At 55.2% G+C, this 25,814-nt stretch overlaps 1 protein-coding gene across 1 annotated transcript in view; it reads right to left on the reverse strand.

The window, feature by feature from the left end:
* Window positions 1-25,814, reverse strand: part of SH3BP1 (SH3 domain binding protein 1) — a 30,837-nt gene that overhangs the window by 1,317 nt on the left and 3,706 nt on the right. The window contains exons 4-19 of the mRNA XM_065590679.1: window positions 24,642-24,718; window positions 24,214-24,325; window positions 23,910-23,986; window positions 23,176-23,311; window positions 22,094-22,162; window positions 21,714-21,804; window positions 20,999-21,141; window positions 20,801-20,912; window positions 20,333-20,414; window positions 11,847-11,927; window positions 11,241-11,357; window positions 10,155-10,252; window positions 8,453-8,582; window positions 7,049-7,149; window positions 5,500-5,922; window positions 662-1,447 (exon numbers count right to left, since the gene is read on the reverse strand). Coding sequence (XP_065446751.1) covers window positions 662-1,447; window positions 5,500-5,922; window positions 7,049-7,149; window positions 8,453-8,582; window positions 10,155-10,252; window positions 11,241-11,357; window positions 11,847-11,927; window positions 20,333-20,414; window positions 20,801-20,912; window positions 20,999-21,141; window positions 21,714-21,804; window positions 22,094-22,162; window positions 23,176-23,311; window positions 23,910-23,986; window positions 24,214-24,325; window positions 24,642-24,718 — 2,635 coding nt within the window. The remainder of the gene's footprint in view (window positions 1-661; window positions 1,448-5,499; window positions 5,923-7,048; window positions 7,150-8,452; window positions 8,583-10,154; window positions 10,253-11,240; window positions 11,358-11,846; window positions 11,928-20,332; window positions 20,415-20,800; window positions 20,913-20,998; window positions 21,142-21,713; window positions 21,805-22,093; window positions 22,163-23,175; window positions 23,312-23,909; window positions 23,987-24,213; window positions 24,326-24,641; window positions 24,719-25,814) is intronic.

Raw genomic sequence — 25,814 nt, forward strand, 5'->3', positions numbered from 1 at the left:
AGAGTTTGAGAGGTAGCACTGTCCCTCTTATTTGAGATAGGCTCTTATTGTCAGGGGCAGGCACCATCTTTTTATTGTGGGTTTGTGCACCACCGCGCACCATGGAGTCTTGGTTCATGAATGGCACTTCTAGGCACTGCCCCCATAACAAATAACAACCATTGGTGGTTCAGTGAAGTTTAAGGATTAGATGCATCTTTTCTAGATAAAGAGAGAGAACCACAGTCAGTCATCACCCTCTGAAGGGGCTACTAGGGATGGGGCATGGCACCTCTCACATATAGGTCCCTGGCCCAGTCCAGCTATGGGAAATGAATTAAAGCTCTTGGTGCAGTTTCTAGTGGGATAGGTGTTTTTTTGTAACATGGCCCCATCACCATAGATACCAAGCCTCCTCGGCTGTCACTCTCAGGAAGGGACTGAGCCATCTGACTCCCTTCTGGCCCAGAGTGATCAGGGCAACTGCCAGAGCTGCATGTGCCCAGTGAACACCCTGGGTCTCAGCCCAGCAGCTTCAGTGTGACAAGAGAAACAGCAGCACCCAGGCAGGGGGGTCCCCAGACCCAGCAAGGGGCAGGCCTGAGTCTCTAGGCGCCTGGAGGCCGCAGCGGTGGGACCCACAGACCCCCCAACTGGAGATCGCAGCTCCCGGGCCTCTCACCCGGGGTGCACTGCCCGTCGCTGAGCAGGTGCCAGGGGTCGGGGTCGGTGGCCACCAGTAGGCACTGTGGGTCGCGCAGGTAGCCGCAGGCCTCGGACAGCTTAGCGAAGGTGAATTGATCATCGTAGCCGACCAGCACGGCGCGCACCGGCGGCTCGTCCTTCCCGCCGGCCGGGTCGCCCTCCCCGGCCAGGCGCAGCCCGGCCTCCCGCAGCTCCCCGCGCAGCCCCTCCCCGCCCAGCACGAAGACCCGGCCGGGCCCGGGGCAGGCGTCGTCGCCGGCCCCCAGCAGCCGCTGGCGCAGGTAGAGCGCGGAGCAGAGCGCGGAGCTGAAGACCTGCTCGGCCCGCACGCCGCGGAAGCCCAGGCGGCTGAAGCGCTGCTCCAGCTCGGAGACCGAGCGCCGGCTGTTGTTGCTGACGAAGAACGTGGCCTTCCCGCTGCGGCTCAGCCGCTCCAGCAGCTCGGGCGCGCCGGGCACCGCCCGCTCGCCGGTCCACAGCACCCCGTCGCAATCGAACAGCAGCCCCTGCACCGGGCCCAGCACCTCCCGCGCGCTCGCCCCGCTCAGCCGCCTGCAGGCCGCCATGCTGCTTTCTCCCGCGGGAATGACGTCACCGCCAAGCGAAGCGCCGCCACCTATCAACGCGCGCACTCGGCCTGATGGGCAGGCCCTCGGCCCGCCCACCTGGAAGGGGCTGGACAGTGCCGTCCAATCACCGCGGGAGGTGGGGGAAGCGTGACGGCTAAATGCGATAGCCCTACCGCAATCGGGGGCGAGGCCTCAGCGTCCAATCACTAGTGCGGACAGGTTTGATGGGCAGGGAGAATTAACCGCGCCCATGCGAGGGGAAAAGCGACTCGGTGACAGCAAGGAGGGCTTGTGTTTGAGTTTCCTCGAGAACCAATGAGAGGGAAGATAGGGAAGAATTGATAGGTGTTCAGAGCCAATCAGCGTCCGTTCACACGCCGCTCTGAACGAGAAGCCGGGAAACCCCCAGCCACCATAGCCTATTACAGGAGGAGAAAACTGTAGGAAGGCGGGGAACATAAAAATGGCGGCTACATTAGCCTCTCAAATAGCAGGAAATAAACGAGGAGGCGTGGGCAGTAAAGATTGACAGACTCATTAGCCTATCAAATATTGTAAAATGCTCAGCAGGTGGCGAATGGGTGAAACGACAGCTACCGGTGGGGCTTTCAGTGACCGAGCGGCCAATGAGATGCTCGTAAAATTGAATGGGGTGGGGCTAAGAGAATGACAGACCCACGGGCCTGTTTAATTTAATAATACCCGAGAAAATAGAGAGGCGGGGCAAAAGAAGATGATTGGCAGGCGGACAGCGGGGGCCGAAGCGGGAGTCGAGGCTAGAGGCCCGCCGCAGCCAATAGGGCTGGGCTCGGTGCGCGGGGCCGCGTGCTGTGCGGGGAGCGCGAGGCTTCCTTGAGCTCAGCGGCCCCGCCGCGGCTCGTCTGCAACCTGCCGCCTGGGCACCGGCTCGCAGCAGCCGCCTAAAGCAGCAGGGCGGCCGGGAGAGGGGACCCCTGTGCCAGGCGCTGTACAAACAGCGTGGAGGCAGCCCCGCCGGCTTGCACCTGGAATAGCCTAGGGTTACCATTCGTCCCGATTCCCCCGGACATGTCCGGATTTTTGAACTAAAAATAGCGTCAGGGGGAATTTGTAAATGTCCGGACCCCCCCCCCCCCATGCAGAGCACTAGCGGCTAACAGGGCAGCCGGATGGTGCCATTTACATGGGGCTCGGACAGCGAGACAGAGTCCCTCCTCCCCCTGCAGCAGAGCTCACTCACTCCCTCCCTCCCTGCATTCGCCTCTGGCAGTCTGGAGCTCCTCCACCACTGCTACTTAGCGTGCCGTGCCGGGAGAACAGCTCAGCCAGTTCCTGAGCAAGCTCACAGAGAGACTTTAGCCAAACCGAAGGCCAACGACAAGGGAGCCAGGGGGCAGGAGAAGGGGCAGGGAGGTTCTGGAGGGGGCAGTCAAGAGACGGGGGGGGGGTCGGGAGTTCGGGGGGGGCTTTCTGGGGAGGGTGTGGAGAAGGTTTTGGGCAGTCAGGGTACGGGTAGGGGGTAGGGTCCTGGGGGGCAGTTAAGGGAGGGTCTCAGGAGGGGGCAGTCAGGGGACAAGAGGCAGGGAGGCTTAGGTAGGGGGTGGGGTTCTGGAGGGCAGTTAGGAGCAGGGGTCACAGGAGGGGCCAGTCAGGGGACAAGGAGCAGGGGGGGGGTTGGGAGTTCGGGGGGGGCTGTCAGGGGGCAGGAGTGGAGAGAGGGATCGGAGCAGTCAGGGGACAGGGAGCAGAGGCGTTTAGATGGGTCGGGAGTTCTGGGGGGGGGGCTGTCAGGGGGTGGGGAGTGGTTGGATGGGGCATGGGAGTCCCAGGGGTCTGTCTGGGGGTGGGGGTGTGGATAAGGGTTGGGGCAGTTAGGGTACAGGTAGGGGGTAGGGTCCTAGGTGGCCAGTTAGGATTGGGGGGAGGGTCTCAGGAGGGGGCAGTCAGGGGACAAGGAGCGGGGGGGGGAGGTTTGGGGGTTCTGAGGGGGGCAGGAAGTGGGTGGGGCGGGGCTAGGGCGGTGCTCCTCCCGTCCTCTTTTTTGCTTGCTGAAATATGGTAACCCTAGAATAGCCAAGTCAGCAGAGCAAGGGGGTGGGTGTCCTACACGCTAGCAGCTGTGACCTCCGTCCCACCCCAGCTCATTACAGCCCCCAGTGGGCCGCAGGGTGCTCAGAGCTACTACAAGGAAGGCCCTGGAAGTAGCTAGATGTGGAGGTGGACAGATATGCTCCTGCAGGGGCGGCTGCTTGGCCACGATGGGGCGACCACAAGTGGCAAAATCCATAGACTAAATTGGCCAGTTCCCTTGGCCGGGCACATAGCAAAAGCAGCCGGAAGGAAACAAGTGCTGTTTGGGGGCTGAGTGTTGCCAGAGAGCTCAAACCAGGGAGTCCGGGTAGCCCCGCAAAAGGGATGCAGTTAACCACTCTTATGGACCCACTAAGCAGTCACCTCTCACCTTTTTGTTCCCCTCCCTCCATGGACCAAGCACCCACACATACTGTGATTTTCCACCCCCTAGAACCATAGGCCCTCTCAGAGGTGATGGCCGCTGGCCCATACACATAAAAGCAGGAAGAAACGTTAGGAGTGGGGAATGGGAGGTCACAGGAGGCTGGGACTTGCCCCCATTAGTCATCTAACAGTTCTAACCCATGGTGACTGTAATATTACCCAAAAGCTGCCCAGCTGGTACCTTCCAGGACCATATTTAGGTGCACTGCCCATCCCAATTCTTATGGGTCAGTCCTGTATCCTGCACTTTAAATACGATTTTCCACCACCACCCCGCCTATCCCAAGAGTTGTAAAATTTCTGGCTTGCCTAGGAGGAGAGAAAACCCAGAGCTTATGTGATTTTCATGCACTATAGAGAACTAAATGCTGTTGTATTCCCAGAGGCTAGGGGAAAACTGCAGGTGGGGATGGGGGAACCCATTGTTAACTCAGTACTGGGATGGTCTCCCACCTCCTAGTATTCTCCGAGAAGAGAGGTGGAGAAGCAAAGGGAAGGAAGGGATCAGCCCTGCAAGAATTAAGTGTGACAAAGTTGAGACTTTTTCTTTAAAATATATGTACATATATATTTGTAAAAGTACATTACCATAGGAAACTGTGAGATACCGCAAAACACAATAGACAGAAAGCAGCATTTATTTTACTGGGTTTTCTCACGTACAATCCCAGGATCAAATTCAGACTTGATGAATGCAGACTTGATCAACCCACTGAAGTTAGTTAAGTCGTGCTTGCTTACACCAACTATAAATTTGGCCCCAAGTCTTTAAATAACTTATCAGCAACATGTTAAAAAAATAGTCCTACCCCAAACCTCACTATGTCAATGTCAGAGATTCTTAGTGGGAGGAGTTTATCAGAACTCATTTGAAGGCAAAGTTGGTCCCAAAGGTAGAGAATTATTGCATTACATACGTAGAAAACGTCAGAACAACCCTGTGTATCCAAACCTCATTCATTGGAAACTCATCTCAGTCATGGCGTCTGCTGTGTGAATCAGTTGCAATTCAGTGCATACACTCCATTTCTCTGGCTATGCTTTGAATGGCTCCAAACCATTCTGGATACAGACGAGATTCCTGTAACTGAAATCCAGTCTTTAAAAAGAAGGAAGAGTCGTGAACTCCTTGCTCTCTAGAGTCTGCAGGGTCCTTTGAAAGTGCAAGAGGGGATTTATGAAACCTGAGATTAGTTGAATGAAGCAGAATCATTTGGGAAGGCTAGAAGGGGAATGCTAGATAAGCATCTAATGATCCCCTATCTCCTTAGATTGTGGCAGGATCCTAGAACTCCAGGAGCTGGAGTTTGTGTCTTCCTATGGAAAGTTTCTGGTAGTTGGAGAGGAAAGAGCAAGTTCACTGGTACTTTTGGGAAGGCATAGGCAATGAGGTGCCAATAAGGAGACGAGGGAAGCAGTGGGAAGAGTGGGATTCCCTATTTCAAGGGAGAGATTGGAAAGCACAGAGACGCACATGCAGGGAGTGTTGGGAAGAGAGATAAGGGAAGCACATAGAGGAGAGGGGAACACTTTCAAGGCTGGAGATGTGTGAACTACCTTCCCAGGAAACATAGTCTCATGGATCATCCTGGTCCATCTTCACAAGGTCCCACCTGAGCTGCTAGATAGATTTTTGATGGATGTGGTGTGCAGGACTCTGGAGGAGCACCAGTCCCATTTCCCTCCTCCTCCCTGGATCCTTGGCAGGCAGGCAGAACTGATGCCTTCAAAGCTTCCAGTGCGTCTCAGTCATTTTCTGGGGACTGGACTGTTGGCTGGGGTGTGGCTGAAGAGCCTGGCCCTCCTGTATATGATGGCTCCTCCGGCTCTTCTACCTCTGGGGTGCAGTTTGCAGTGGTTTCTGTACTGTCGCTATGTGCAGAAGGTTGGCCAGCTGCAGAGCCCTCATCCCTCATGGTGTCTGGAGGCAACTTGGGGGTCAATGGGGGTTTTGGGGACAGCGGAGCACCTCGACTCTGGCGTCTGGCAGGCTGGGGTGGAAGTGGAGGTGGGACAGCGGGAGCTCGCATAGACCCACTCACCGTTCGGCGAGGAAAGACTTTGGGGATGGCAGTGCTCTCAGGCACAGGTGGGTTTTGAGGTGTGGAAGTTTGGGTTCGAGGCTGCACCTGTGGTGGGGGCACCATGGGTCGGACTGGGGCAGCTCGCTTCACTGCAAAGCAAATAGGGAAACAAAACTCCTTTTACCAGCTTGTTTTCCATCCATACGGTCCCTACATGGCAGGCCTGCAGCCTGACTCCTGGCTCTCCCATCCTGTGCTCCCATGCCCAAGTCCGATGGCACAGTTCCTCCCCTTCCAGCCAGTCTGAACTGGACAAGGCAGGATTCAGTTCTCCATGATGTATTCATACAATGCCCAGCCCAATGGGGTCCTAATCCCTGACAGGGACCCCACAAATAATTAGGGGACTGCCCATAGTAGCTTTGGCCAGAGGTACCAGTGCAGAATGCCAAGACCTTCTCCATGGCCAGGGGAGGAGCTTGCTGCCTCCACAGAAGGGGCAGGATGGGTAAATTGAGAGGCTTATAGTCATTAATGCCCCACAATGGTGTTCTGTTTGCACTAGTTGGGCCACAAGTCAAACTGCATTAGGGACGTCTGTGGCATGACAGAGGCTAGTCCTATGGCAGGGGAGAAGCCCAACAGCCAGAGCTCACCTGCCCCAGCTCGATAAATGCTCCCAGTTCCATATTGCGTGTTATATCCCAATATGCCCAGCCAGGACCAGCTCAAGTCCCCAGGCCAGTGCCCCTTTCCCCACATCTCTGCGTCATAGCCTTGCTTAGAGACAGTCCCCGACATTATCACCTGCAGGGCCGGCTCCAGCTTTTTTGCCCCCACAGGTGGTGAAAAAAAGAAAAACCCGATTGAGCTGCTGTCGAATTGCTGCCGAAGACCAGGACGTGCCGCCCCAATAACGGACGGAGTGCCGCCCCTTTCTATTGGCCGCCCCAGGCACCTGCTTCCTTCGCTGGTGCCTGGAGCCAGCCCCGATCACCTGCCAGCATCCCTTTCACTCCCAGAACAAGCAGGGCTGGTGAGGGGAAGCCAACCTTGGAACAGGATGAGATGGGGACCAGCACTGGTGGTGCCACTCAGGCAGGACCCTGATACCAACGTACCCCAGTGTGGGCCTCCTCCAGCTGAGGCATACCCCTCAGCAGACTGGTGAGCCCACTGAGCTGCAGCTCCATCGGCAGCATGTTGGTGCCTGCGCCATGCACCGGAAGCGAGACAGACCGTACGCATTGAGGTGTGTCAACCTGCCAGGCTTACTTTTGCGTGTGGTATCATCAGCCGAGGGGCCCACAGTCACAGGAGAAGTTCTGGTCGTCTTTGGGGAGACTGGTCCAGAGGACATCTCGGGGTCTCTTCTGCTGTGGGGAAAGGGCAAGTCAGGTCTCTGTAATCACATCTGCCGGAGACCTGAACTATGGGCCTCAAATCCGTGTGTCTGCCAGAGAGACATCGTGTGAATGCGGCCGGCACATGGGGTGACACACCGAGCATCTGACCATGCTGTTAGCTGCATGGGGTTGTAAATGTGCATGTGCAGAGTTTCAGGATGAGTCGTACAGAGCGGGAGGTGGGATGGGGTGAGCAGTTACTGGTGCAGGGTGACTGTGCTAAAGACACGCGTCACTGGGGAAGCAGATGGAGCTCTCCTCTTGTGACACTGGTGGCAAGGGGTTCCCCTCTCAGACACCCGGGTAGAATATAGCTAGGAGACAAAGGTGTGGGATGCAGAGGCAGCTATACAACTAACATAGGTCAGCAGTGCAGCTTATCCAGGACACTGAGGGAGGGGGACAGAGAGAAAAGGAGAAGATAGTGATGTTCAGTATCATAGGACCTATTTATATGGCCTCCTTTACCATAGCATTTGAGTGCCTTTATAATCATCAATGTACTGAGCCTCACTGCACCCCTATGAGATAGGGCACTACCATTATCCCCATTTTGCAGACAGATTAAGTAAGGTGCCCACGGTCACACAGGGAGTCTATGACAGAACCAAGAATTGAACCCACATTTCCTGAATCCCAGGCTAGAACAGTAATGCTGGACCATCCTTCCTCTTGCCCTGCCTCAAGAGGAAGCACATATCGGGGCACTGTGAAGCCATTCTCTCTTCTGGTGGGGGGCTGTGCGTGCCAAACCTCCAAGTAAGGGAGGAAGATTCAGTTAGTATCTAGAGTCGCCTACAGAAGATGCCACTGGCTATGATGTGGGGACCCCATCTCTCTGCAGCAGGCAGGGGACAGACAGAACAGCACAGCCTCACTCACTGCCAGACACTCAGGGCCGGCTCTGGCTTTTTTGCCGCCCAATGCAAAAAAGCCTCTCACCGCCCCCCCTCACAGCGCGGCAGGGGAGGGCGCCAAGCCCTGCCTCAGGCTACTCTCCCTGACCGGCCGGAGTGCCGGGGGGGAGGGTGGCGAGCCCGCCGCGGCTCTGCTGGCGGCCGGAGCCCTGGGAGGAGGGCGGAGAGCCCGGCCGGGGCTCCGCTCTCCCCGGCGGCCAGAGCGCCGGGAGGAGGGTGGCGAGCCCGGCTGCGGCTCCGCTCTCCCCGGCGGCGAGCCCGGCCAGGGCCGGAGCGCCGCGCCGCCCCCCTCCAGGTGCCGCCCCAAGCACAAGCTTGGTGGGCTGGTGCCTGGAGCCGGCCCTGCAGACACTTACGCTTCTCCAGGTGTTAGAGAGGAAGCGCTGGCAGGAAGGGGCTGAGACGAGGGCTCTTCCACTGAAGGGGCTTCGATGGGTTTGATCTCCGGGGGGGGAGTGAACATGCCCGAAACATTGAAGTCTATCTCTTTAAAAAATAAAGAAATAAAGTGAATTAATGCGGCACAGAAGCACCCTCCTTGCTGTCTGCACAGACACTCCCCACACCCAAAGCAAAGCCATCCCATGCAGAGTCCTAGGGGCCTGATCCAAAGGCCACTGGGAGAATCCTATTGACTCCAATGGGCTTTGGATTGTGTCCTGGGAGAGCGCAGCCAACACAGACCATCCTGCAGAACCCACTCACCTACCCACAGGGACCCCTCACTCTCTTCTTCTCGAGTTACTTATGGGAGAATTCTGCGACACTGTGCACATGCAGAATTCATGTCCCCCGCAGAAAATACATTTTGCCAGGGAGGCACTGCAATTACACCTTTTGCCCACCAGTGGCTGCTGTGACACCAGAAGAGAGGGCAGCTGGCTCAGAACTGGAGCAGCCAGCTATGGAGAGGGAGTGGGCAGTGGCTGCCTTCCTCACAGTGCCCTGCCTGTGGGGCCAGGTGAGGAAGCACAGGATATGTGGGGGGGAGGCATGGGAGGATGGACAGTGAGGGTCACACAGGGCTGCTGGGAGGGTCATATAGATTGGGGTTCAGAAGGGCTAGTGTGGGGACAGAGTGGGACTGGGGCACAGGAGCTAGTAGGGTGACAGCATTGAGCTGGAATGAGATTGGGGTGCTGGGACAGATTGGGACAGCTGGTAAAGGGGTGCAGGGCCACATGGGGATGGGGAAGGTGGGGTGGCTGACAGGTGTTTTGAAACAAATTACAAAAATAATTGAAACGTGTGATTACATTGTGTTATTTTGACAAATAAGATATGCAGAATTTTAAAATATTGTGTGCAGAATTTTTAATTTTTTGGCGCAGAATTCCCCCAGGAGTATCGAGTGTATTGGCCTCAAGTCTGGGAGCGGGCAGTGCCCCCATCACAATACACTGAGCTTCCAGAGAACAGCTACCCCCTTATCCTCCCGCAGCCTGGAGACAGACAGTGCCCATCAGTATAGACTCTCCAGATCCTGCACAACATCATTCCCCAAGAGCCCCCCAGCCTCCCAAGAGCATGCACAGCAGGTCCTGGGGGCTGGTGCCTTGAGTGCAGTGTGGGTGAGAGAAGGACGCCACCCTCCAGAAGACAGGTCACTACGTTAGCTTGGCTTGGAGCCCCTGGGCAGCCTTTTGTCACTATATGAGGCTACCAAGGGTTTCTCCTGGTTCTCACCTGTCCAATTCTGAAACCAGGACCCCAAATTTCCCAGTGAGCCTAAAGGGAGGGCTGGGTGGGGAGCCCAGCTGTACCGCCTCAGAGATCTCCCACTTGCCCGGCTTTAAACCATTCTTCATGTTCGGCACTGCAGCCGCCAGCCTACCAGCAAGGGCAGGGGAGGAGAAGGGAACTGCCCTGGACAGGACACCCCTTCATGTCAGCATAGCTCACTCCTTTGTCTTTGTACCCTTCTCATCTCGGACTCTGAGCACACAGGGCCTGATTCTGAACAGCACTCACTCCCACCTGTTCGACACTGTCATCACAGCACTGGCCCCACTGGACTTGCCCTAAGAGAAGCCAGGATCTAGACCAGCATTGCCTTACCTCCAGGGAAGAGAGCGTCGGCATTCTGTATCAGGGCCTCCACGATGCCCACCACCTGGATGGAGGACACAGAGGCCATGTCTAGTTGCAATGGGTCTCTGAGGGACAGAGAGAGAGGAGCCGTTAGGATGGAGCTAGAAATGGACAATTAATGAGCTGTTGCTTCTCCTCTGGCAACAGCACTTGCGACTGTCTGTCTGCTGAACACGGGGCCTGTTTGGAGGGGAATCATGGAAGGCAGCAGGATGAACCCATTTTATTGCTAGTCAAAAACTCGTGGGGTGCTATTAGCACCAGGGGTTCGCAGCAGAAAGCACAGCTGAGGGTTGCAGCTCTGAGGTGGGGGCTACGTGGCGCTGTGTGCAATGAGTACACTGCCCCTTTCACCTTGAAAAACCTGGATTCAAGCCCTGTCATAGGTCACATGTGCCACAAGCATGCTGGGTCTCAGCCACTGCCCAATAGACATTTGCCCCCCTTGCATAAACCTCCTGTGGATTGGCAGAGCTATGTGCTGGGGGACGAGGCTTGGCAGAGGGGCGCAGGTCGGCAGGGAGTTGAATCGGTAGAGCTGAGGGAGAGAGGGCCAATCCTCGCACAGGAACAGCGCGGAGTGTTTGCAGGTCAGGACAGGTGAAGAGGCTGAGGTGTGAGATGGGGGCAGGACAATGAAAGGCCAGGAGTGAGGTACATTAGTACAGCTGGCTAGTGGGGCAGGACTGGAACAGAAAGAGGTGCATCCAGTGAGAATTGGGGTGCATTTGCAGAGCTGGGGCAGGGGCCTAGGACTGGAACAGCGGGGTGTGGGCGAGATCAGGAGTGTGGTACATTAGTGGAGTGTAGGATGGGAATAGCAGCAGGTGCTGCCAGTCAGTACTGAGCTCTATGGACCATTGGTATTAAAAAAAATCCCTTTCTTTAAAAGTTCTCAAACTGCCCTTGATGGTAAATAAATCCCAGCCAGGGCTGGTGCTGCTTCCCGGCCACAGCACTTGTTTTGTGGGGAGGCTGGTAGAGGAAACATTCAGAGGTGGTGGTGGAGAGGTTCGTGCCCTGGATCACTCCCTGGGGAGTCCCATGTATTACCCTGTGCTCTGCTGTGACCAGAGCAGGTTGGGGCCCAGGACGATGGCGATGTTGCTAGGGGTCATTTTATTCACTTCCTGATGTTCAGCCAGCTTAGCTAAAAACCGGATCAAATACCTGTTGCAAAAGGCAGGAGGTTAGTAAATAGCAGGGGAATGCCGCCCCTCTTGGCCGTAGGAGTCAGTGCTCTGCATTGCCACACGGGGAGACTGGGATTCCCAACTGGGTCTCTCTCTCTCTCTCTCCCTCAGAACAAGTGGGGCTGGCAAAAGCGTGGAGACCAGGCCCTGGTCTCTGTGTGAGTGCCGTGCAGGAGAGCAGGGTTCCACTCCCAGAGTTGGCAGGGGGCACGGCAAAGGCTGCGCCCATTGTCTGAGGGGCTGGCATTGTGCACTGTAACACACCCAACTTCAGCTTAGGATTCCCCCACCCCCCATCCTGGTCTCTGGCTGCCTGGGAGCCATGCAGAAGCTGAGGCCAGGGTGCTTTGGGGACTCTAGCCCCTGGTCTCAGAAGACAGGGGATCACTCACCAGCTGAGGCACTGCGATACCACGGAGATGGGCAGAGTGCAAAGCCTAGAGACTGACGGATCCCTGCCCCCTACCTCAGGTTGTTGTAGTTGTCCTGGGGGAGCTGGCTGCAGGTGTCTTGGAGGCTCTGTAGACGGCCCTCTGGCTCCTTGAAACTGAGGAGAGGGAAAAGAAGAGATTTAATGTGGCCTGAGAAAAGGAAGGACGGAGCAGTGTCAGAGGGAGAGGCGAGAGCCCCCTTTCTCTCTCCATTCCAGTACAGGCTGAAGAACAGCGGATTAGACTCATCTGGGGAGAGGGCTGAACTTATTCCTATGTGAATGTGCTCCCCACAAAGCCCACTGGTGTCAGCAGGGGCTTGCAAAGGGATCAAGGGGAGAATCCAGCTGTTTATTATTTATTCAATGCCTTCTTGTTGCATTCACTATGGAGAAAATCTGCTTCTATTTAGATCACCGCTATTCCCGCCCTTTGTCTCTCTTCCTTCCCCATCGCCTTTCTCTCTCTCTCTCTCCCTTCCCTGTCTTCGTGAATCTCCTCTGTTCCTTCCTCTGCATTTCCTTCCCTGCAGCAATTCCCAAATGCCAACCCAACTGGCTTCACTCCCACCACTCCTACCCCCATTCCATCCCCTAAAATGACCAGCCATTAAATAGCTAATGTTGACAAAGCATCATCATCACTGGACTTTAAAATTGATACTCCAATCAGATGAATAGAGTCCAGCAGATTTCACCCCCCTGAGTCCTTGTTTCAGGCTCTCTGCACACTCAGGCAGACAGCACTGCATGCCTTCAACTCAGTTCACATGTGGAACATTCTCTCCACAATCAAGGGAGCTAGAAACATATTTTTCTTTCTTAAAAGGAAAGCTTAGATTTTTGGCAGTGGAAATATAGTGCTGCCCCCTTTCAACCTGAGCAGCTAGTCAAGTTTGGGGCCCTGGGGACGTTCCAGCTGAGAGCAGAAACTGGTGTTTGCAGTGATGTTGCAGCCCTGTCAGTCCCAGGGTATTAGAGGGATGAGGTGGATGAGGCGCTGAAGTGCTTCTGGTGAAGACACCTCACGGAGGTGGAATTATTAAGCCAATGGCAGAGCTGTGCTAGTGCAAGTCTGTAGTGTGGACCTGTCCTGTCAGTAAGTTTCCCAGCCCTGAAGAAGCGCTCTGTGTAAGCTGGAGAGCTGGTCTCTCTCACCAACAGAAGTTGGTCCAATAAAAGCTATTACCTCTCCCACCTTGTCTCTCTAATATCCTGGGACTGACATGGCTACAACATAACTGCACCCCTCTGAGTCACAGAGAGGAAAAGAAGGTGGGGTGGGGGGAGAAAAAAGAAGCTGGGGGGGGGGGTGTTGTTAGTGGGTTCCAGATTGTTGCAATAATCCAGTGTCTCTGTTCAGTCCATGATTTTTTGTGTCTAGCAGAGTAATGAATGTAAGCTCCCAGGCTTGTCCTTTATACCTATCTCATAGAACTTGAAAGGTCATCAAGTCCAGCCCCCTGCCTTCACTAGCAGGGCCAAGTACTGATTTTGCCCCAGATCCCTAAGTGGCCCCCTCAAGGATTGAACTCACAACCTGGGTTTAGCAGGCCAATGCTCAAACCACTGAGCTATCCTTCCCCCCTTTTGAAGGTGTTGGGCAGGTTTCCTTTGAGAGCGAGGACTGATAAGGTCAGATATTGAGTGACTGCTCTGAGAAAAGTGTTCACTCACTGGTGATGTGGTGTTTTTATCCTTTATCCTTTTCCTGTGTGAGTTCATTACAGAGCGTAGTGATTGTCTGGTATCACCCAGATAATTGTTATTGGGACAGTTAGTGCACTGGATGAGGTACACCACATGTTGTGATAGGCATGTGTAGGACCCATGGATCTTGATAGGTGTGTTATGAGGGGTGTTGATCATTGTAGCAATGGAGATATGTCTGCAGGTTTTGCATCTATTGTTCTGGCAGGGTCTAATACCACTTTGAGTTGGTGCGTCCTGGTCTGAGGGGCGCTTGCTTCTGATGATGAGCTTGGAGAGGTTGGGGGGATTGTTTGAAGGCCAGAAGACGGGGTTCAGGAAAGATTTCTTTCAGGATGGGGTCTCCATCGAGTATGGTTATCAGGGCCGGCTCCAGGCACCAGCCGAGCAAGCTGGTGCTTGGGGCGGCAGCTTGTAGGAGGCGGCATTCTGCCCAATCCTAGGGCGGCACGGCTGCTTTTTTGTTGTTGTTGTTGTTGTTGTTGTTCCGCTCTGGCCGCCCTGTAGGGGGCAGTGGCGTGGAGGACGGGAGCGCCCTGCAGCAAGCCCAGCAGGGCAGCCCGCGTCCTTCCCTCCCAGCTGACTGGAGCGGTGTGGAGCCCTCCCGGCAGGGGGCACGGTGGGAGGGGCCACGTGGCAGCGCACCGCTGAAGCCCTGGCCGCCCCCCTTCTCTCTCTCCCCCCGCTCCCTCCCCCCGCTAGCCGGGGCACATCTGCAGGGCAGGGAGTCCCCCTGCACCCTGGCTCTGGCCGTGCCGCAGGTTTTTTTTTTTTTTTGCTTTGCTGTTCTGGCCGCCGCGTTTTTTTGTGGGTTTTTTTTTTGCTTGGGGCGGCCAGAAAGCCAGAGCCGGCCCTGATGGTTATAGTTGTTTGATAATACCCTGTATGGTTTCCTCCAGTGTGGGGTGACAGGTGACAGTTAGGGGTGTGTGGTGGAAGGGGATTTTATTTCTGTATTGAAGCAGGTTCTCTCAAGGTATTTAGGTGGCTTGTTCCATGATGGGATCTACTTCTCTGGTGGAGTGTCCTTGTTTGATGAAGGCGGTTTTGAGTGTATTAAGGTGCGTATCCCGGAGCACATTCTGCGGTATGTGAGTGCCTGGCTGTAGATAACTTTCTTGGTATGTTTGGGGTGGTTACTGGATCTATGAAGGTAGGTGTGGCGATCCGTGCATTTCTTGTATATAGCTGTCTGTACGGTTCCATTGTTGAAGCCGATCATGGTGTCTAGCATGTTGATGCTAGTGTGGGAGAGTCCCAGAGAGAGTTTAATGGATGGGTGGTGGTAGTTGTAGTTGTGGTTGAAATCTGCGAGAGAGTTTAAATTGTCTGTCCAGAGGATGAAAATATCATCCATGTAGAAATTGGTGACAGTCAGGGATTTCTTTGGTGCAGTTTTGCTTATTTATAAAGAATGTACAAAGTTCTGTGTCTCTGAAGGCAGAAGGAATCAGATAGCAGGACACAGCTTCTTTTGCTCACAGCACAAAGAACATTCTTTTCAGCCTGCCCCTCCTCCCCCAAAAGTCCTCCACCCACTAGTCCAAACTCCCGGGTGGGTTCACAAACCCCTTTTTGTGTTAGGTGGGGGAGCTTCTGATTAACTCATCCTGACAGTTATGTTAACTGAAGGGCGTATTCACACTCAAAGAGGTTTGTGAGGGAAGCCACCAGTACCTCTCAGCATAACACTCCCCCCATTTTAGCTCTGCCCATCATCCTGATGATGCCCCCAAATGGTGACGCCCTGTGTGACCCATCCCAAACAGAAAGCAAATAAACAGTTTAGCAAATTAAAAGTGATACAAGGTTAATGATTTATATAGGTACAGTGGCCTTCTGTCTAGATGTTTTCACATCACCAGTCCAAATTGCTTTTTATTCCCATCCAGTATCCCACTCAGATTCCCCCCCCCACCCCCACTATGGTCTTTCTTTAAACAACCAGGGAGAGGACCCCTTTCAGTCAGCCCCGTAAGGGATGCCTGTTGTTTCTGTGGAATTTTCTGGCTGAACCAGCCCCTGCTTATTCTGTTTGAATGGGGGATTCACCTCTGTAACAACTTTTCCAGCCTCAACTTCCACAGCTATATTCTCAGATCTGGGAGGGGAGAGGGGTGGGTGGGAAGAGCCAAACTGAAGCTCTGTCCCCCATACCATAAGCACTAGCATCTGTGTCCAGCATGAAAGGGGTTTTGAAACATGGATAGGCCAAGACAGGAGCAGTCATCACCAGCGCCTTTCTCAGCTCTGAAAATGCTAAATCACACCCTGAGGGCCAATTAAACAGTTTCCCTTCTTCACTATTTGCTGCTTGTCAGAAACATTCAGCAAATGAACAGAAATCACTTCCTGGCTGTTGAGTCACAAGAGCTTGAGCAGCTAAGAATTCCCTGAGACTCAGAACAGGTTTCAACCACTCCCTTGCTGGAAAGCTACTACAGCCTGTACCTGTTATAATGGTTTCTGCCCCTGGGGGCAGGACAGTTCACTCACTGCAACTCAAACTGCCTACACACCATTTGTCTCACCTGCCTGGCCCGTATCTTTAAAGGGCAATTTCCACAGACTGACTTTGTAAGTCACCTTTCCTGGCACGGATTCCACAGGCATTAGCCATAATGAATCCAAGCCAATTATGAGCTCATGCCCTATGTCAGCCACCCAGACTTCTTGCTCGAATTCCAGAGGTCCATTCTTCAAACCCAGTTTGGGACAGGTGCCCTTGCCCCAGTCACCGTCTCCACTTGAAACCAGTTAGGTGGTTCGGTTTTGGAACCCTGATTCCCAAGACGTTTTAGTGTATCTGGTTTAATACACGGCTGTGTCTGAGCCAGTGTCAATCACCGCTGTGCATTTTGCAGATCCTACTGTAGTCAAACTCCCATGTTGTTCAAATGCCCACATCTAAACAAAAATGGTGGGGCTGATCCTGGTACCTCCACCAAGCTTTGCCCTTTCAGCTTGGGGTACCCCCATTCCCCAAACTGGGAGCGAGAGAGAGACTTTCACTAGCCACTTGTGGCAGTCTGAGTTGGTCTGCCTGACATTTATAACAATCCTTTTTGTGGCCAGTTTTGTCACAGTACCAGCGTTTAACTGAACCGTTTCCTTTAATTTTTGCATACATGTCAATTTCTCTTCTTTTACAAACCAAATGTATCAGTTTTTGTCATCATTCGATACGGTCACAAACCAGATTAAAATCCCCTCTTTCTTCAGACATATCAGATGCAGAGCTGTACTTACAGGGCACATGGCAAGCAGTTTCCCTCTTCCTCACTAGCAGATGCTTCCTTCCTTGTCTGGTGAAGTGCTGCAAGAAAATATTCAAATTCTGCGGCCAATTCCCCCAACCTCTCGGTGTGTCTTTGGCCTCCTTTTGCTGATCTTGATCTGCAAGTCCAAGTCCCGCCGAAGATCTATAAATTGGTCCATTGCCAGCCCATCCTAAAAGGCCTTGGTGTTATCTGGATATGCCATGAACACAAGTCTCTGCAGGCCCTCTGCCAGTTCAGATGGGGTTTCTTCTTTCCCTCTCTTTCTAGCTCTTAGTTGTCCCCTGGCCAGCTCAGGTGGATGGCTAGCTCCAAATCACATTTCAAGGGCTTGTACCAGGTCTGGATTACACAGTCTTCCCCTCAGCACATTTTCCAAAAGCAGCGCCTTAGTTAGGTGTTACCATGGCACCAGCGGGTGGGGCCCACGCTCTGCTCTGAAGCTTGGTCTGCCAGGCGGCGCTGGGCTCCTGCAGGCAAGGGAGGGCAGCCCACCTGGAGGAGCCATGTGGAGGGGGCGGCACGGCCGGAGGAGCGGGGGGGGGGCACAGCATGGCGGTCCGCAACTCCCCCCGCCCCGCTGCAGACAACTTTGATGCAGACGGTTTGGCAGCCGGGCCCCTTGGAGCGCTCCGCGGTGCAGAGGCAGCTGTCAACGATCAGGTCCGGGCAGTTCCTGCTGGCCCAGGAGAGCCCCGCCAGCGCGGCCGCAAAGCAGAGGCAGCGGCAGAGCCCGTGCATGGTGGAGAGTGGACGCCGCGGCTCTGCGCTGCTCGTGGCAAGCTCCGCGCACAGCCCGCTGTGAGGGCGGCTCGGTGCCCGCCCCGCCTCCTGCACTGACCGGATCCCGGAGCGCCCCCGGGGCAGGGAGGGTCTCCCCCGCCTCCTCGCGGCAGCCACATGGGCAGACCCGTTGCCGGTCACTCCCAGCAGGAGCCTCGGCGCCGCCCTCGGCTCACCGGAATAAAACTCCCCCGAGGAGGGGAGAGTGCTTCCACCCCCCCCGCTGCGGCCTGTTAGCACGACCCGCCCACAGCCAGGCTCCGCCAGCAGCCCCAGGCAGGGCAGCGCCCCTGGGCTGAGCGGGCGAGCCGGGCTGCAGCTCACTCGAACCGCTCCTGGCAGGGCTCGCTGCCTTCTGCCCCCACCCCCCAAGGGTAGGGTCAGCGCTGAGCCTGGGCTGGTGCTGCATGCGGCGAGCCCCTCCGAGGCAGTGACAGCGTGAGGGGCACCGTGGGAACCCAATTTGCAGCCAGCTTACCCCCCCACCAAATGTGGGTTTGGAGACTGGAACTGAGTGGGGAGATGCCCCGGTGTCCCGCTACGCAAGAGCCGCTTGCACAAGCGGGTGGGATGACACAAAAAGCGGCTCCCCCCTCACCCGCACGAACACCACGATGGCTCTGTGCTCCCGGAACAGGGCCCCGAACGGGATCCTCTGCCCGTCTCCGTCCACCACCAGGCGGCATCTCGCAGCTCCCCCGGCTCCTGGCCGCTGAGCCACGCGCGATCTTGGCTACCGATTTGCCGTGTGCTCAGGGCTGCCGGGAGATTCGCCATGGTGGGGTTTGCTCTCTGCTGCTGGCTGGGCGGGGCCTAGCGGCCAGGCCCCGGAAAAAAGCAGTGGAAGGGCAGGCAGCAGACTCCCAGGCTCTCCTGGTCCCATGGGCAGCTCCAGCCCCCTCTGCACAGAGAGCCCCGGGGACCCCAGCCCACTCCCATCCCCGGTAACCCCTCCCCAAGCTCCATACCCCGTGTACCCCTCCCATGTACCCCATGCCCCTGCCTTTCCCTCCCCTTCACCTCCCCTCGTACCCTTGTCCTCTGCCACCCTCCCTACATCCTCCCCTCCACCTCCCCTCAAGTCAAACCCCCTGTCCCCCTCCCTCCACATCCTCCTCTTCACCTCCCCTCGTACCCCCGTCCTCTGCCTCCCTCCCTCCCTCCACATCCTCCCCTTCACCTCCCCTCAAACCCCCTGTCTCCTGCCACCCTCCCTCTACATCCCTCAAACTCCCTGTCCTCTGCCAGCCTCCCTCTCCAGCCAAGGGGGGGGGGGCATGGCGTGGCTGGAGGAGCTGGGGGGGCGTGGCCAGAGGAGAAGCCAAGGGGGGGGCGCCTTTTTTATGTTTGCTACCCCTGCTCTTAGAACCTGGCTATGCCACTGCGCACAGCACAATCAGAGCTGGACCACCCATGTTGTGAGTAATGCCCCTTCCTCCCAGCCATTCATTGGCGCTATAATGTTGAGTTGAACCACATAAGCTTCCCAGGGAGTTTTTCCCTCAACGATAGGGGGGTTTGCCTCATTTGAGTTGGAGAGACCAACCTCTTCCCTCTGGGCCGCTGTGGATTACAAATCGGGTAGAAAACTTGTAAATGTCCGACCTTCCCCACATCCTCTGGCTGGCTCAATTCCTCATTCAGGCGGCGGACTTCCTCTGTGGTCAGCAACCTTTTGAATTCCTCTGGACCTGAATTTTCAGCTCCTTAAGTCCTTGCTGCAGCTCATCTCAGCTAGCCCATTCCCATTTGGCTAAAGCTTGCTTGGTTCCGCTGTTTTATGGGAAAACTTCTGGCCTATGGCAGTCCAATTGTTGGTCACCTCATCAATCTGTTTCATTCCAGCCTGGGTGTGTTGCAGCTGGTTTTGCCAACCTGCCCGGGAATTTCATCGTTGGTGCTCCAACAGGGATCTCATCTCGGCCTCCAAGTCATCTCTGAGCCCTTTCTGGGAAACCTTCAGCTCTTGGGACGTCTCCAGTTCCTGTTTGAGGGCTTGTTTTAAATCCTGCTGGCCATTTTTGATTTCTGCAAGCCCTTCCGGGATTTGTTCCATCATGGTTCCAAGCTCACCAGCTCTCTCCTTGGAAACCATATCCCACTCCTGACATGAGTGTTGCCTCTTTTCAACCCAAAATGTGAGGCCCTGGGCATGGTTCAGTTGAGAGCAGAAGTTGGTGGTAGTCAAGTATTTCTCTGAGGTAGTTTTGTTTAGTTACAACAAAGAATGTACAAAATCCTGTGCCTCTGAAAGCAGAAGGAATCAAATAGCAGGAAACAGCACCTTTTTCTCACCGTACTAAGAATACCCTTTTCAGCCTGCCGCCTGACCCAAAAAACCTCTCCCCAGGCTTCTTCCAGGGTCAGACTGTCTAGACACTGTGCTTTCAATTGCTCCTTTCCTCACAGACACGCACAAAACACAACAATACTCAGCAAAAGCCCTCTGCCCACTCAGTCCAAACTCCTGAGGCTGATTCACAATGCCCATTTGTGTTGGTGGGGGGCTTCGGATTAACTCCTCCTGGAAGTCATGTTAATGGAAGAGTGTGTTCCGTCCAGTCTCAGAGAGGTTTCTGACTGATGCAGTCACCAGTACCTCTCGGCAGAACGCTATCAATACATCATGCGGGCCAGATCTAGCCTGGGGACCCCTATGTTTGACACCACTGCTGAAGAGTCCATAATCAGAGGGGTCCTTTTGATAATTTAGCCTGCCTAAGAATGTCCATCTCTCTGGTTATTTCTTACCAGGCTACTTTAAACCAGTCATCGTAGAGTTCAAAGGTCATCAAGGGTTGGGGCAGCTCTCGCAGGTAGGATTTCAGTGCACCTGAGATGGAGGCAAAGGGTCATGTTTTAGAGAAGGGGTTCTCAAACTTTTTTTTTGCTCTGAACCCCTTTGAAATTATTTCAGGGTTTGATGACCCCACCATACCATGCCGCCCTTACTTCTGCACTGCTGCTGGGGGCTGTGCTGTCTTCAGAGCTGGGCACCCGGCCAGCAGCTGCTGCTGTCTGTCCGCCCAGCTCTGAAGAGCTCTGGCTGTCAGCCCTGTCCATGCGTGGGGGCTGACAGCTTGCCACCTCCCCATAATAACCTCATGACCCCACCCCCCAGTTTGAGAACTGCTGCTTTAAAGATAACACCATGCTTCTGGGGCTGCCACTTGTCCAGTCATGTCTCCGGGGCCCTTACCTTGGGCCTCCAGCACGTACCTGCAACAGCGTGTGGGTCAGAGTAGAATTCCTCTAGCGCGTTGGACCCGCTGGCCAAGCTGCACTTCAGCTTCCTCAGCACCGAGGCCCCTGCTGCCAACCTGAAGAGTCCCTAGAGGAGGGAGGTGAGAGACAGCATGACAGCAGGACAGACTGGCTGTGGTGGGGGGAAGGAGTTGGGCAGCAAGCGGCACCTACCTCCTCCCTCATGCCCGACGCCAGCAGCATCATGACACAGGCTTCAATGGGGAGGGCAATCTCCCGACCCAAAGTCCTCAGGTGTGTCTCCAAAGGCACTCCATAATACCCCGACACCGGGGTATCTATGGGGAAAGGGGGCTCTGGAAAAGAGGAGAGAGATCAGGAGGGGGTGGAGGACAAACCCCAAGTGGAGAGGGCGGTTGGAGTCTCTCGCCTAGTCCTCTGGTTCTAGGCCAGGCTCAGGCTGGAGAAGGATCAGTGCTCATCACCATCCAACAACTAGCTCTGTGGTAAATGAGCTGAGAGGTGTCAGCCCATTTCCTAGCAGGACAGAGGCTCCATATCACCAAACCGCCATCACTACGCCTGTCTGTAAATTGCCCTCTGATTGGCAGTCCCAGCAGGGAGGCTGAGGACCAAATGAGCCGTGGGAGACTAACTCTCCTCTCACTCCTAGCTTTGGTCTCTCCAGTGAGGGCTGAGGTACGTCGGCAGGGGTCAGTTTGGTGTGCAAAGCTCGCCCTGCTGCGTTCGTACAATCCCAGCATAACGGGGTAAGGAAGAGAGCTGCCCAGCGAGCAGGCTCAGTGGGAGCTTGGAGAGACCCTGAGGAAGCAGTAGAGAGAATCGACCTCTTCTGCCTATATTCCGTGTGTAGCTACTCGCACTGCCATCCACAAAACCCTGCCCCGGCCCGGCTTGTCCTACCCACCTGTCTGGCTGTGGGTCTCCTTCAGCTCCGCCAAGACTGTGTCTAGAGATTCCAGAGACTTCCGGTGGTACTGAGCTTGGATTTCCATCAGCTGCCAGACAGATCACAGGCAAACACAGCTTTACTCTGCACGCGTCTCTCAGAGACACCGGGTCCCGGGGCATTTGACAGGGATGTGTGCTTTCAGATGGGACGTGCGATGCAAAGGAAAGTGGCAAAGACGGAGCGGGAGCAGCAGGGGAGAAGCCTCTTTTGCCAGCAGCGGCGGGGCGGTGGGATGGGACCAAGACGAGGCCAGAGCAACATGGAGATCCTAGGGGACTTGCACACAATGGGAACGAGCTGGGGGCGAGGGAATAGCACGGAGGGGCGGGACTTACTTTGATGAAATAGTTAGCATAGCTGTCCTCTTTGGTGGAGAAGTGATAGAGGTCAGCCATGTACTCATCCTGGAGAGGAGATAGAGCGAACATTAACCTTCTCCTCAGCACCACCACAATGAAGGGGCCCCCCATCAGTCCTCATCATTAACCCCCTCAGTCCTCCAGACAGTGCTCCCATAGCCAGATCTGGGCCATGAACACACGGCAGGCTACATCAAGAGATGCAGGGGGGTCTTACTGGTGTTTGGAGCGGAGGCAAATGAAGATAGCACCCCAGAGGAGCTGGTTTGTTAGATTTGGGGTTACACTGGTCAGTGTTCACATTCTCCCTTCAGCCCCCCAGGAAATAAGTCTCTATGCGTCCTCTTTGTTATTATGATTGAGGTTGAGGCCCCAGCGAATATCAGGGTCCCGTTGTGCTGGGTGCTGCATGAGAGACGGTCCTTGCATGGAGGAGCTCACCGTCTGGGTCGACAAGGCAGACACAGGCAGGGAGGAAGGCAGGGTTATCACCCGCAGGGACCAGAGGCACAGAGAACTGAAGCGACTTACCTAAGGTCCCACAAGGAGTCTGTGGCAGAACTGGGAGCTGAATTCTGATCTGTGGAGTGCCAGGCCTGTGCCTGAGCCACAAGGTGGACCTTCTGTTCTACAATATGTTCCTCTTTGCTGCAGGTTTCTCTGTTCTGTGGTGAGCACCCCACCAAGCTCTCCTGTAGCGGTTTTACTCTCTGACCACCACACTGCTGCTCTAAACCCTTTACTACTCTATTACACTGGGGCGTGGGGTTGGCATTGGAGTCCGCGGGCTGTCTACCCCCTCTGGAGTCTGGGACACAGCCATCTTACCAAGGCCAACATACCACTGGTGCTGGCTGCGTCTGGACCAACCCTCTCACTCTAGACAGAGCTCTAGCCTGTAACTAGCGACTGGCTCCTGGGGCCTCCCGGGACAGAACCGCTGGAGATGAGTGGATCGGTGCCCAGCTCTCAGAATGAACCCAGACCTGGGTTCCTTTCCCCCACTTGGTGTCATCAGCTTCCCCTCCCCAAAGAGGGCAGACTTGTTTTCCACTCGCCTTACACTGCTCCACCCTTCGCTTCACCTCCTCTTCCTCTTCCTTCAGGTTCTCCAGTTTGATGGCAGCGGACGACCCCCCGGGGCCGGGGCCAGCACCAGTGCTGTTACTGGAGTTCTTGACAGCTTGGTTCAGCCTTTGGGTTGCAAAAGAAGAATCAGGCCCACACCCTGGAAGCCTGATGGCATTTAACACCAGGGATGCTGACACTTTAAATGGAGAGGCACAGGCCCTCCAGCCCACTCCTCCATCCACATCAGAACTCTGACCGATATGTAAATACGTCTAGAAGCAGCAGGGTTGCCCCCTCTTTCCCCTTGGCAGAGCATTTACTTGTGGGTTAAACCCTCCATTTCTGCCCCTGGCACAGGATTTGCTCATTCAGAACGTGTGAACATAGAGAACACCCCCACCACCACTCCTGGAACCAGGACCTGTCCTAGGGAGTTGGGCATGCAGGCACCAACTTGGAGTCACCCATACAAAGAAGGGCTGAGCATTTTGCTGCCCCAGGTGACTGCCTGTTCTGCTTGTATAGCAGAATCCACAGTGTCTTTAACAGGAAGGGACTTCACAAGTGCACACTGCACCTGGACTCATCCTTGCGTGTCAGGGACTTAGACCCTCTCTGATCTGAGGGTGCAGCTGTCAGCTTCACCCCCTCAATCCCCACTCTCAGGGGGCAATCATCTGGATCACAGCTGCAACCCACCATGCTCCCCCTCGCTCAGTACCTGCTCTTGATGGAGTTCCAGTCCAAGATCAGCTTCTGAAGATTCTTCTTGTGTTTCAGGATGACAGGCAGCTCCTCCTAGCCAAGATTGGATGAGGGAGTTAGTTACAGATCCTACCCCTGGGATCTGCTGCCAGGAATGGCTGCATTTATGCTGCATTTTGTGCAATCACAAAGAGAGAGAGGCGAGAAGGTGGGGGAGAGAGCAGAGGTGGGCCAGAGAGCACAAGCAGGCAGGAGAGATGGAGGGAGAGTGAGCAAAGAAGGGATGGGGAAAGCAAAGATAAGAGAGAGATCAGGGCTACCTCACTCAGTTTATTCAGAGGCTGTAGGACGTCTCTCTCTAAGGTGATTTCAAACTCAGACAGGACTTTGGCCAGCATGCTTTGTATGAAGCAGCTCATCTCTAGAGCTCTCCTGCAGGAATGGAAGGGGAGAATCACAGCAGGCCCAATACACCCTACCACTCTCCCCCCGCACCCGGGAGGCAGGCAGTGCCAGTCCCAGCACTAGGTCCCAGATCCTGCTGCACTCGGCGGTCGACAGCACAAATCCCCCAATGCGCGTGCTCAGAGGCGGGGTGCCGCCTTGTGGCTGGCAGGGTTAACCTTGACGCAAGTGCTCAGAGGCTCCGTCTGGGAGCATGAACCCCTGAACCAGTGCCCTGGGGAGTGTGCGCCGATGGTACCGTATGCACTGATGCTTTTCAGGGCTCTTCCCTGTGGGCACTTACCCGAGGCTGGAATCGGTGTCCAGTTCTTTGAAGCTCTCAGCCATAGTGATGGAAAGAGCCATCAAGGGCAGCTTTTTCTGCACAGAGCCAAGGAGAGAGGGGGCAGCGGGGGGGGGGGGGGGGAGGGGAGGGGGAAGGGAGGAAACAATGAGAAGACAGGTCAGATCCTCCCTCCCCCTCCAGTGTGGGAGTGACACCTTTAGCACCACAACCTGCTGATGGCAGGGCCAGCCAAGGAAGTGCCACCTCACACAGGACACATTTCACATCTGTCCCCACCTCACAGTCCCTCCTCAGAATCCTCCTCACCAGCATGAGAATCAAAGCAGAAACCAAGGAGATACACGGGAGGGGTTATGATGCAAATGGCTACTCTGGTCTTTAAGGCTCCATAACCCTGCCTCACTCTCTCCAACTAATAATAATATATGGAGATATACCCATCTCCTAGAACTGGAAGGGACCCTGAAAGGTCATCAAGTCCAGCACCCTGCCTTCACTAGCAGGACCAAGTACTGATTTTTGCCCCAGATCCCTAAGTGGCCCCCTCAAGGATTGAACTCACAACCCTGGGTTTAGCAGGCCAATGCTCACACCACTGAGTCATCTCTCCCCCTAATCCCTACTTGCTCTGTGGTGGTCCCCCTAGTGCAGAGTCCTCCAACAGCTAGTCCAGATCTGTGAGCCCCACTCCAGAATGCTGGAGTCTAGGGAGCTGGACCATGGAGGAGGAGATTACCCTGAGCGGAGTGTGATTATTCAGGGTCAGGACCCCTTTGCTCTAGGACAGGCATACTAGATGGGAGGTCAAAATACCATCACATCTGAGGTGAAAGGTTCTGCACCTTATTCCTCTGTGCATACAGTCTCCCAAACCAGCTCAGAACCCATGGCAACTTGGAGGAGAAAGGTCCTTTATCCTATTCTCCAGCCCCCTAAGCGCTGTAGTTCCAATCTGGGAGCAGATCAGTACCAGTGACTTAGAGGAGAAATATTCTCCATTCCCTTCCCAGCCCCCAGTAACAGCCTGCCTCACCCCAAGGCTCTAGCAGAAGCACTGACCTAGCTGTGAAAGTTTGGTGTTCCACTTCCCCATTGCCACCACCTCCTGATCTCTCCAGAGCACAGACCAGACCCTCCACGGTGGAGGGGAATAAATGTGACGCTATAACA

Source organism: Chrysemys picta, chromosome 1, assembly GCF_011386835.1.
Source record: "Chrysemys picta bellii isolate R12L10 chromosome 1, ASM1138683v2, whole genome shotgun sequence".
Taxonomy (NCBI): domain Eukaryota; kingdom Metazoa; phylum Chordata; order Testudines; family Emydidae; genus Chrysemys; species Chrysemys picta.